This window comes from Marmota monax, unplaced genomic scaffold (assembly GCF_021218885.2).
Source record: "Marmota monax isolate L192 unplaced genomic scaffold, Marmota_monax_Labrador192_F-V1.1 WCK01_AAM20220418_F8-fsc00231, whole genome shotgun sequence".
Taxonomy (NCBI): Eukaryota; Metazoa; Chordata; class Mammalia; order Rodentia; family Sciuridae; genus Marmota; species Marmota monax.
In genome coordinates, this window is record NW_026693458.1 from 134,465 (window position 1) to 147,533 (window position 13,069).

Consider the following 13,069-nt stretch of genomic DNA (forward strand, 5'->3'; position numbering starts at 1 on the left):
CTCCAGAGCCACTGGGATTACAGGTATGTCCACGCCTAATGAAGCTTGTTTATTTTTAAGAAGAGAAAGAAAATAATAAAGCAATTCATTAAATCAAAACCCAATGGTCAGGCTGGGAATGGGCTCAAGTGGTAGCACGCTTGCCTAGCATGTGTGAGGCACTGGGTTCGATTCTCAGCACCACATAAAAATATATTGTGTCCACCTAAAACTAAAAATTAAAAAATAAAAAAAAAAAAAACCACCACCACCACCAACAAAAACCCCAATGATATTGTGAAAAACTGCAATCTAATGGTCAGGTAAGAATCCATCCTAAAAATATGTCACCCCCAAACAGGATAGCTTAAGGATAAGACATCTTTTCCTTTTAATCAAGAAAGAGGCAAAGGTTTAACAACCTTCTCTCACTGTATAAATTGTAGTGGGTTCATGAAATTTTTTAAGTACAAAAGGTGTTGTGACATCTAAATCTTATTGGGATATTATTTTTAGTGATTGGATGACTTAGAATGAAGACTCCTCAAGTCCTACTACTGAGTCCATTGTGCTTATTTATACATTGGTTTTATTGTCAGCAGTGGGCTAACTGGAGATCAACTTATGCCTAAAAGCATATTTAAAAAATAATAACAGCATCAAGGAGCAGGATTTTGTTGAATTTCTTTCTGGCCACTTTGTTTCTGTAAACAATTTTCAGCCATCTAGCACTGAGAGGATTCCTGAAGGTAATGTGCTAATCTTGGGCCACATTCATAAAAACAAAAAGCACAAAGAAATATTATTCTTGATTTACCTGCTCTGCTAATTTGGAACAAGGGTCCTATGAGAAAACCCTTTTAATCACTTTTAATCAACGCTTAACATCATTTGGGGGGGTTGAGATGTCAAGAAATTAGGGCATGCACTCTGTCTATAACACACTGCCCCTAAATATCCTTTTAGACATCTTAGACAATAGTCTGAAATGGCATCCAAGCTTATCAGCAAGCATTCTCCATTTAAGAGAAAATGGAGACACTTTTATGAGTGTGGTCAAAACATGACTATTCAATAAAATAGAAAATATCTAAGACTATTTTCATGAAATCTAGTGGCACAGCACATACTCATAAAACTGGGAAGCTGGTTGAAAACATGATGAAGTAAAAATCAGCATATTTGTGAGTTATGCAAATAAATGAAGCTCTGCCACCAGAAGCAATTCCTCCCAACAGGCATCAGCAAGTTCACCGAAGTAGGAAAAACCAAGTGGTAAAGGAATCACTTACCTCTAAATGCAACATGCCAGAGACCTTCACACATTAGAAACAGAGCTGGCTCAGCATTTCCCTAGAACAGAAGATGTGTCCAGTTTCCACCCCAGTTACGGATAATAGGTACTCTCTAATGCCATCATTGAATCAAGTGCTTGAAGGGACTTTGAGGACCCTGTGGGTGCTCTGGGTTGGGCAGCTGCTCCTGATTAAAAGCTGAATAGGCAGGCAGCACGAGCAGGGAGGAGGGGGTAGTGGGTGTCCATGAGACTTGATGCCTTTTATCATATAAATATGAATAATGCCTTTGTCAAAGTGTATCAAGAGAATTGAGGTACTTCATGTGGTTGGCCTATGTAGTAAGTTCCTAATGTGTATGTGCTCTCAACCTTCTGATTTCTGTTAAGCTGAATTTTACAATGTTAAAACTTCTCCCAATATGTGAGATTTCTATCCTTTGGGCTAAAAAGAACTCCTCATCCATTCAAATACAGGAAGGCAGGAATTTTATTAGCCTGGAGATTTCCCTCAACCATTCCTTTTAGATTTCACCCTCCATCCTTGGTCATTGTGAACCAACTACAAGATGGAGTTGGGACTAACTAGAGTTTGGCTAGCTGACTGCTCCGTCTACAACTCAATCTGCCTATCAGATAATGGAAGGGTAAAACCTTGTCTTTATGGTTAGGGTATGCGTGATGCCAAGGAGCGTCAAGGTAAAGAAATACAAGACGAGGTTATGGGTTTTTCTTTTCACTTTTATTCAAATAAATACAACACTTGTACATAGCTAGTGTACCTGGATTTCCAGATGTGCAGTGCTGTGGTCAAAACATGACTATTCAATAATTTGAAACAAGTACTTTGGACACACAGGCAAATAGCTGTTTTTTTTGGTCAAAAAACGACACGAAAAAAAGCGCTGTGGTGTCACTTGCCCACTGAGGTTGATGGAGGCAAGGACAAGCATTTTTTTGGTAAAAATCTTATTTTTATAATGTAACTCTGGATAAAATGCGATTGCTTCCTTTCCTTCTTTCCAAGGGTAGGCACTTGCAACATGGGACATTTCAGGAGTGGGCAAGCCGGTTTGTCAATGGCTGTTGAATTTGATTTCCTAAGAAAATTCAAACAGTATGGAAGAAGACCACAGCTAGCCTTTGCCATTGGAGTTAGTGAGACTGATAATAACTAAAATATTTTCTGATGTGCTAGACCCATAATTCAGAAATGAAGGAGCTAGAGAAATTTCATTCATTTTAAATTAGTCTTGCTTCCCCTGAAATTCCATCTTGAAAATTAAGTAGTAGATTCTTTAGTTTGAAATTGGTCTGATTAATATGACTTTTGCTCAAAAAATTAACATCCTTTCCATGGCTTGGCCTTTTCTACTCCCATATATTAATTTAATTTAAATAAAAATTATGGCTTTAAGTGCTGATTGATAGTTTGGCCTATAAGACATGAGTTTGGGCAGTCACCCTTTCTTATCTGAAGCCAGTTAGGGTGAATGCAACCTGGGATCAAATTCAATTTCAAAACGGTAATTCTCATAGTAAAAAAGCGGCCAAAGACAGAGGCCTGAGACAAGTGGGCCTGTGAAAGCCACACACCATTTGGGAGTGTGGGGCCTGTGCTGGGCCATTGTCTGTGTGGATGGGGTATTAGCACAAGCAGGCCGGCCCAGCCCTGACCGCTTCTGGCTCTGAGTCGCCTTTGCAGAGAGGTTGTTGGAACTGGAGAGAGCAGGGCTGGCATGGAGCCCTGCCCCAGCACGACTGTGCTTTCTGTGGAGTCCCTAGGAGGACAAAGGCAAGTCCTACTCCTTAGAAACTTCCCACACTGCCCACTCTGATCCCACTTCCTCTGTGAAGTGTAATTTGGCTCAGCAGGAACTCAGGGAGTGGGAATAAGGCCTGGTGTGTTGAGAATTGCTCCTGCTTCCTGCGACGGCCAAGGCTGAGAGGTTATTTGGGAGCCCAACAAAGGGCAAGCCCACTTTCTACAAGTAAAAAAATCACAGTCACTTCACAGTCTATCCACTAAAGTAAAACTAAATTGCTTTGAAAAATAATACACTTTGAAACTCTTTGACACATTTATAAAAAGAAAAACCAGGAAATTTCAAACAAAGTTTTAAAAAGTCCTTTAAAAATGTATTAATAGCCTCCTTAGTAACAAATATAAAACAGTTTAAGACACTTGGTGACTTTTCTTAGGTCATGTGTCCAGGGTGATGCATACACAGTGAGGTTTTATGACTAAAATTATCTATATGGTAAAATTTCTAGGAAAAGTTCCATCAGGAAAATAAATGTTTTGGAAAGAGGAGTTACTTTTTCCCAAAATGTCAAAAAGAATTAAGGATGTAAACACACATACTTAAAATGTTAACACAACAATATCAATTCAGCCAAATAAATAAAAGAAGGTGGCACCGACTTTATGGCAATTTTTCAAGACTAAGATGTAGCTCAAGGATATTTTAAAATAAATAATTGCTCCAAATAAGAATAATCATTCTTAGCACAAGCCAACAACATTCAAAATAAAGTGCTATGAGAAAAACTTCAGCTTATTCACATATGAACAGAAATGCTATCTTGATCTTTAGATCTAAAATATTCATCATGAGAAAAAATTCAGCTTCACAGGAGGCCTGGGTTGGTGCTGTCCTTTGCCATTTTTCTTTTTTCTTCCAAAATGTGCTTAAATATTTTCCTCAGAGTGTTGTAAACTATTGGTCCATTTTCAGAATCAAAATTAACCTGGTGGCAAAGAAAATTTCTATTCAGTCACTACAACATAAACAATTTGGGGAGAAAAAATGGGGTAGAAAAATATTAACACTATATAAACAAAATTGTATATATTTTTTAAAAAATACACATAATAAATTTCACATTTTAATTGATAGACTATATTAGAACTGTGTTAATTGTGTCAATACCAAACTATGAGTGAAAACTCAAAAATTAATCTCGTGCCTGGATATTTGTTTAATCACATACACCAAAGTCATGAAGAAACCAGTGAATGTGAAGTGCATTTTTAATTTAGAGCTAATTGCTGATGCTGTAAGGAAGTCTCCTCTACTAAACAAAGCACATCAGTGGTAAGTGTGTGCTCCGAGGCCCTATAGCCACTATGGACGAGAGTCAGGGTGACCTCAGTGTAGCTCTCCACCTGCCAGCTATGTAGCCCCATTCATACCGAACTTCTCGGGGCTTCAATTTCCTCCTCCACAAAATAGAGACCAAAATACCCCATGTCTTAGGATTTTTGTGAGAATAAGTGAAACGTGGTACCTGTGAGTATCTAGTATGTATTCTGTACATATAAAAACCTCAGAAAGAGTTAGTTTTCTTTCTCCTTGCTAGGAAGCAACTATGTAAACATTCTTGGATTCTTTGCCAAGATTTACCATATTTTGGATTAAGAAAAAAACCCAAAGATGAGGATGTAGGAATGATGGAAGGGCTGAGAACCAGAGCAAGGGCCCCTGTACCATTCTCAAAGTAATGTGTGATCCACAGAGAGTTAGGATTTCAGGCTCATAGATTCTCTCCTTCTGGAATCACTTCTCAGATAAATTCTACAACTGCAGAGGATCTATCCTACTTGCCTGCCAGTCATGGACATGGGCAGAAGAAGTGAAGCTTAAAAGAATTCCTCCTGCTTTCTGAAAGGCCACTATAGTATCTATCCTATTTGCAAAAATTCCTTATGAGCACTAATGACAGTTTAACTTGTTTACTTTCTTCAACATCAAACTATAACCCTTTTCCCACGAATGGGCAGATCTTCTGGCTACCAAAGTGCACACGGATGTAAAGGACCACGTGAGTTGCGGAAAACAGACTGCAAGTATGTTGAGTGCTTAGTGCCATAAAACTCCGAGAAGGAACAAGGGAGCCAGCAACAAGGATATCACTTTAGAAAGAGCTGAAGGGAAGGCAATTGGACAAATATTAAAAATGAAGAATGTGGGCTGGGGATGTGGCTCAAGTGGTAGCATACTCACCTGGCATGCTTGGGGTGCTGGGTTCGATCCTCAGCACCACATAAAAATAAAAAATAAGGATGTTGTGTCCACTGAAAACTAAAAAATAAATATTAAAAAATCTCTCTCTCTCTCTCTCTTTAAAAAAAAATGAAGAATGTTCACAATGTATGAATGAGTACAAGTAGTAAGTGCTCGTATCATCAATGCTTACCACAGATGTTATCATTCAAAAGCTGAGTTTTCTGTTTAATGACATTTTCATACCATATGTGACAGATAACAAACAAATTATGCAAAGGGGCGAGGGTACTGTTCTCTCGTGGCATGAACCTGGCTGCAAGCCAAAAGGATGTACACAGAAAGGAAATATTTTTTTTGAATCTTAGCTTAGGATTTGCCAATCAGGACATAGTACTGAATCAGGTATGTTGATGTTTAATTCTCAATAGATGGTTTCTTGTTTAAACCCAAGGTAGAACTGGCTCAACAAGAAAAAGTTCTCTGACTCCTAATAGGCACATGACTTAAAAATACTTAATGCCCGATTGTTTCTCCTTTCTTCTATATAAAAGCTCTTTGTTCCAATAATCTCTTTCAAAAAAGCCCCAGTTAGCTTTTCCTAATATCATTGAAAACTTTAATTTTTTTGGCTCCAACTCTGTAACTACTTATAGAAATGCCAAACACATTTCCATTAAGGGGAAACACAGCTAGACAGTTTATATTAGAGGAGGAAGGTGACTTCTGGATTCCTAATCTACAAAGATGATGCTGATTTGTAGTGTGGAAAAGGGGTGGGAAGAGTTGGACTCACCTTAGTGAAAGCCTTAATGGCATGGGCAAGGCAAGCTTCCTCCACTTCCATGGGAATTGTCTGCAGGTTCACTAGACAATGCAACACGCAAAGGATAGTCTGGTGCTGTCCCTGCATTTGCAGAAATTGAAAACAAAAAGTTGTTTGAAAAATGCTGCAAACAGGAGGATTGTGAGTTTAAAGCCAGCCTCTCTAACTTAGCGAGGCTCTAAGCAACTTAGAGAGACCCTGTCTCATAAGATATTTAAAAAAGGGCTAGGGATGTAGCTCAGTGTTTGAGAGCCCTGGGTTCAATCCCTGGTACCAAAGGAAAAAAAAAAGCCTCAACAAGTCAACTCAAAAAACAATCATAAAGTGAGCAATTGGTTTGTGACCCAACAATCAATCTCAAGTGATTAACTAAGTATCTACCAGGAGGGGCTGGAGTTGTGGCTCAGTGGTAGTGTGCTCACCTAGCATGTGCGAGGCCCTGGGTTCGATCCTCAATTCAATTCTCAAAAATAAAATAAAGGTATTTTGTCCAACTACAACTAAAAAAAAAGGGCAAAATACAAAAAAAAAAAAAAAAGCATCTACCAAGTATTTACTGTTATGTATTAATATAATCTGAAAACCTTTCAGGGTACGTTAGCAAAGCTAGTTAGCTACTGTACAAAAGTACAACTGAAGATCAGTGCAGAAAACAAATGTTTCTCCTGCAGTGTACTGAATAGATTTTTTTCCTTCCTGCTGTTTCTGGATACAATCATTTCGGTTTGGCTAGTAGATGCTGACACATCATGGTGACCTGTGCACTAATCAGTTGGCACCAGGCAATTAGTACCTGTGTGTCCAGCCTGTTGCAGATGCTTCAGGAAGAGGTTGGCAGATGCAGAAAGTGAGAGGCCAGCCCCTTGAAGCCGTACTTAGGGAGACAGCCCCCAGCCTGAGGAGGTGAGACTTATAAGGATGGGTCCATTGACTTGACAGCTGGGAGATGTTCCATCACCTGAACAATACATATCCAAGTAGTAACCCACCAATTTCAACTTCTAGAAATCTAAGAGCAAAATATGAAATACAGAAAAACCTGCAAACAGAAATTATCAATTCAGTGATACTTATGAAATAAAGAACCTGAAAGAATGTAAATGTTCTACACAGGAGCTGGGTGAATTATGATAAAACAGGTGTGACAGAGCTTGACTGGCAGAGCTTGCATGGGTTTGTGCCAAGGAGACCTGAGTCTGAATCCTGCTGTGACACCTGCCAGGATCCTTAGCAAGCTGCTCCACCTTGCCTTGTTTGTAAGGGGAGTCCTCTATCTCCAAGCACTATCAAGATGAACAGAAGAGCCAAGACAATGACATCCTGAAGGGCTTGGCCCACAGCTGCCCCACAAAGGTTCATCTCCTGTCTCCCTCTCCTGTTTTATCTCTGAAATTTAACTACTGGAAAAAAAAAAAAAGGAACAAACAAACAAACAAACAAAAATACCCTAAGAAAAGGACTCCAGATACAGGAAAAATCTTTTCTTAAAAGATTTGCATCACACAACTGTGTGCTGTCTCTGTGTGCATGCATGTTTGTGAGGGTACCTCTGTGTGTGTGTAGATTTGGAAACAATGAGACATTCTGAAAACAATGAGACATTGCACCAAAAGTAACTCAAGGTTGTTATGGGATAACATTGTTTTCTGAAACAAAAACTTATTTTTAACAGTATCTTTATATTGTTTAAAATACTAAATTGTATGAAAGTATTGTAAATGAAAAGTTTCCCTTCCTTCCCAGATCCACTGTCCCCTAGTGTCCTTCCCTGAATGCAACCACTACAACTAGTTTCTTTTCATTCTACATTCTTCTACATTTTATAATATATAAATTATATATATATATATATATATATATATATATATATATATGCATATGTGTGAATATATATATATAACACCCCTTTTTAAAAATACAAAGGGGTGTATATTCCAACCTACTTCATAGTTTTCACATATACATGTTCATACTACATAAGTCAAAACAGATGCCCAGCTGTGAAAAGGGGGTTAATGACATATCCCTGATTGAGAACCCCACACATCCACTGCAGCCAATTTTTATGAGAAGCTTATACTACTTGTATACTTTTAAGCAAAAATTAAATATAAAATTGTATGTTAAAATAATTTTTATTGTGGGCTGGGGTTGTAGCTCAATGGTAGAACGCTTGCCTAGCATGTGTGAGGTACTGGGTTCAATTCTTAGCACCGCATATAAATAACTAAAAAATAACGGTCCATTGATAGCCAAAAAATATTTTTTAAAATTTTTATTAAATCAAAATAAGTATGATAAAAGATTTGAAAATATTTAATGACTCTTCTAGGATTATGGACATTTTTCCATTTTATTTTTTTGTATTTTCTAAACATTTATGCTATAGATTAATTTTTTCTCTCTCTCTCTTTTTTTGCAGTGCTAGGGCTGAAACCCAGGACCTTGCACACACTAGGCAAGCACTGAGCTACATCCTCAGTCTTCAGTTTCTTCTCTTACCTTAGAACAACTATTAATTTAGACCTAGCTATGAGATTTTATATGAGTTCGCCTTTTGTAATGGATTTTTTTAGCCTGTGAAACTCATTAGCTGGTCCAGCAGCGACTTTACCTTCTCTAATAAGAACAGGGCTTCGGCAGCATCTGCTTGTCTGTCAACCAACATGTCCACATCCTCTTTGGTGATTACAGGCTCCTTTAGTTGCTCCACCCAAGACCACATCAAACCACATAGGATGAAAGGATCTCTCTCACCACATATTCTTTCCCAAGCTCCATCTCGGGAATTTAGTTCTTTCTAAAAAGGAAGAGAAAGAAAGATAGAGACAGACACAGAGACAAGGAAGAAAGGTGCGTGGGCTGACATGGATGCACAGGCTGCTCAGGAGAGTAAAGGCTCAGGCTCTGGGGTGCGATCTAGGATCACCCCCCGGCCCCTACACATCCAGGTGGAGGCACTGAGGTAACTTAGGGAACTTCTTGAAGCCTCAGTCTCTCTCTGTGGAGGTCACAGCCTGCCTCATACGTGCTGGGGCTGACCACACAGGCAGTTCAGGAAGACGGAGCCTTCCTTTTCATATGAACAAAACAGAGTACTGATTGCAAGGAAGCAGAATGGTAGATGAAAAAGAAAAAATAAGGGGCCATTTGAAAATTAACCCGGGATCTCAGGCAAAGCTTTTGCTTAAGACTTCAGAGTGAATGCAAGTTGGTTAAGTGTGAAATATGTATTTAGTTTTAGAATTCTATGTAAAATTTACCAAACAACAAGCTATGCATCCTGGAGTTTTCTACAGTGAATATAAACTAGGCAGCCCTGCTAATACTACAAATACCTGGAGACAACTTGAGCTTGAGATTTTAAAACTTGACCTCACAGAGGGCTGGGTAAAAGTGAAATAGAATTTGAACTAATTTCTGATGGGGATCACACTTATGTTTTAGTAAATCAAATGTAGTTTTGCAGTAATAGTGTTAATAATTTACCCATTTTCACCCATCTGATATTTGCAGCCTACTAACTATGAACATGAACCATAATACTTGACTTATCTCTGATTTTCACAGCAATTCCACAGGGAGGCTACTCACAGATACAAGTAAGAGATGAAGGAACTTGCCTGGGAGCTGCAAAGCTGGAAGATGGTAGAGGAGGTGTTCCACCTCATCTGCCTCACTCCAGCTGTGCCTGCTGTGCCACAGAGACTCTCCGGTACTGGGTTTTTCTTTATTATCTTTTAAATAAACCAATACATTTAGTTGTCTGCATTCCTTGCCATCCCACAGATCATGTATATAACAGTAGCTTTTGATTCAGTTTTATGCAGCTCATGAGGAAACAAGCTGGACAGAACTGATTCTACCCACGAGCCTTCTCAGGGAAATGATTACTTTACCAGCCTCCCACAGGCTTTCCGGTAGGGGGAGGAAGACATAAGGATATAATGGAAAATATTACACACGTGGCTGCACCCATCATCACTCTCTGTTCTCAAGCCATACAACTTTGAGCAAGTCACTTAACCTCTATGACCCCTAATTTCCTCACCTGTGACACTGAATTCATAAGATTAACAAGGAATCTATAAATAATATCATTTGCCTCATAGGATTTATGTGAAAATCACATGCACTAATATACATGAAATGGCCTATTATAGGCACAGGTAGCAGTATACTATTCAAATAATGTTTCTTTTTTCCAGAATGTAACTAATTTTTTTAAATTACGGAAAGACCCAAAATAAAGTCTAAAAAGGAAAAAAGATGGGGGAGGGGAATTATCTCAAAGGTTTATGTTCACCTCTAGAAAATGCTTTTTGTACATATTACTTGCTGAAATAGTCTGCCCAAACCAAGTCCTGACCTCATCAGTACAGGTGTAGCTCACACGGGCATTTGGCCCCCCAGTGGTGGGGGCGCCACATTCTTTACCTAAAATGGAAGACTCTCTTGCTTATTAACTCTTGACACAGTAACACACGTAAGCAGGAAATGCTTACGGATTGAATGGAAGAGTTTTTCAGTTTGCAGTATAAAATAAAGAAAACAATTCATCTTGGAAGAAAATAATACATTTAACTATTTGTTAGGCAAAGATGAAATTTTATCAAAATTCTCTCCCCTCACATAGCTTCAAAATTAATTTTCATGCCTCTGCATCTGAAGAGATACTAGAACTCGTAGAAATTTACATGTTTTCTTTAATTAATATTGTAATAAGACAAGGAATTGGGGTTTTGGCCTAGCATGTACGAGGCCCTGGGTTCAATCCTCAGTACCACATAAAAATAAACAAATAAATAAATAAAAGGTCTTGTGTCCAACTACAACTAAAAAGTAATTTTTTTTTAAATAGGAAGAGTAATTATTAAAGTAGATTATGGGCTGATAAGTCAAGATTTTCACTGGTCAGGAGTCTCAAGTCAGTTCCATGTTGGGGCGGTTTGCCTGTTTCTGATAACTGGGTTTATAATGCCCATCTTTTCTTTAGACCAGGCCTTGAATCATTTAGGGCAAAGAGTGCAGCCAACTTAAGACTTTCTAGTGAAAGTATAATACAAAGGGGAATTAAAATTAAAATTTCACATTCTAATTTACATAAAAGTCAAGAAAGGGACCTCAAAGTCCTCCTTTCAGATAAAACTAACAGCATCGCGGTGGTCTGTGGTCATTCCTGTTTGCTCTCCTGAATGCTGGCCTCACGTGCTGGAGAGGGATCAGCAAGTCTGAAGCAGAAGAGGCCACGCGGGCAGGCTTAATCAACCCTAGTGCCAATGAGATTTGGGAAATTATTTATGTCTCTAGGTCAGTGGTTTTCAATGTGGCTCTCTGCCAGGCCTCAGGTTAGAGATATTTCGGTTTAGTTCCTAATGCCATCTTCTTAAGGCTGGCTGTTTCCACAAACCCAGTGAGAAGGAAGCTAGCAGCATCAGTGCCTTGGGTGGACTAAATACCTTCATGCACAGAGATTTAAATGAAACCCCACAACCACCCTGTCACTTTTATCATGTCAGATCTGGGAAACCTAAAGTTCAAAAGTTAAGTATAATATAAACATATCTCCACATTTTTATAACAAATAAATTTGCAACAATGTATTATATTTTTGCTTTGACATAACTATTTCCTGAGCATATATAATTAAATGAAATTCAAATACCTGCCACATTTCTACCTTCCTTTTCACTTCCTCCTTTTCTACAAACTCATTTAAATTTGCCAGGGCTTTGGCTGCCAGTATCCTCCTTGCGTCAACACTCAGTTCAGATGGCAAGTCAGCACGTGGCACTGCTTCAGATAGACCTTTGCTGTCCTGGGTTTCAACCAACAACTGTGTCTTGGGACTGAAGCCACAGTCTGGAGGGCTGCAGCAAGTCCTGCCCTCCTCCTCCACAGAGCCGGGGCCCCACCCACTGTGTGGTTCACGACAGTGGGCCACTCGCTGATGAGAAGGATTTACATCCTGATGGGCATTTGCAAGGTTGGGTGTAACTGGTTCCCCAGGGTTGCGGGAGCCTGAAATACCCACAGAGAAGGTTCGACTTCGCTGGATTTCCTTTGGAATGTCTCTCCTACAGAAAAGCGGTGATTCATTATCCTTGGGTCCTTCCAAACTCCCACACTTGGAGTGATTCCAGAAAGAAAACGTGTTGCGAACCAGTGCCTCCTTCTGCAGCTCTAGCTCTGGAGATGGTGGGACATAATGGTGTCTGGCGGGCTTCTGCTGCTGGAGGGTGTGGCCCAGCAGGTCCTGCGCAGGCACGGTCCATGGAGTCTCCCCTTGCTCCAGGAGAGCTTCGGCCCTCTTTAAGTCGGAGTCACTATAGCTGAGTCGCCTTTTCAGATGATTCAGCGGCTGAAGGCACTCGGCATTCCGCCTCTTCCAAAGGGGGTCAAACTCCTGATCGGTGGAAAGAATCACATCCTGATTCTCAAACTCTGCCACCACTGCAGTAGGGTTAAATGCGTCTGAGGCATCACTGCTGTGCCTCAGTAACTCTTTATCCAGCCTCATTGTGACCATCTCAGACACAGTCTTCTCAATTTCAGCAGAGAGTCCAGGTCCTTCCAACGTGTCCTTCATCACCACTGGCCTGTTTTCAGCCAAGTCCAGCAGCAGTTTGCAGACCAGGTGGATGATTTTTGGCACATGTTTCAGAAGTCGTGCCTCATAACCATGAAGCAGGTGACGCTGGCGAATTAGGTACTGGGCTAATGTGACAGCATGTGCTTTGGGATCGCAGCAAGAGAAGATACTGCGGAGAGGAGTCAGAAACTGAGTAAATTCCCGCACACACAGCAGTTGTCCTCTGGTTTGTATGGAATTGGGTCGCTTTGCCCGCACAAATATAATTGCTTGGTCAGCAGTCATTCTTGTTGCAAAAACTAAATAACATGCTATTAAAACACCTAAATAGTGAAAAAGGGAAGATTGGTATTAGAAAAGTTTATAGTTTC

General features: G+C 39.6%; 1 protein-coding gene across 2 annotated transcripts in view; it reads right to left on the minus strand.

Moving 5' to 3' along the window:
* Window positions 1-1,993: 1,993 nt before the first annotated feature.
* Window positions 1,994-13,069, minus strand: part of Ptpdc1 (protein tyrosine phosphatase domain containing 1) — a 73,175-nt gene continuing 62,099 nt past the window's right edge. For both annotated transcript variants that reach the window (XM_046457761.2, XM_058583448.1), the window contains 4 exons: window positions 11,772-13,021; window positions 8,721-8,906; window positions 6,077-6,187; window positions 1,994-4,024 (listed from right to left, as the gene is read on the minus strand). In XM_046457761.2, coding sequence (XP_046313717.1) covers window positions 3,905-4,024; window positions 6,077-6,187; window positions 8,721-8,906; window positions 11,772-13,021 — 1,667 coding nt within the window. In that variant the 3' untranslated portion in view covers window positions 1,994-3,904. The remainder of the gene's footprint in view (window positions 4,025-6,076; window positions 6,188-8,720; window positions 8,907-11,771; window positions 13,022-13,069) is intronic.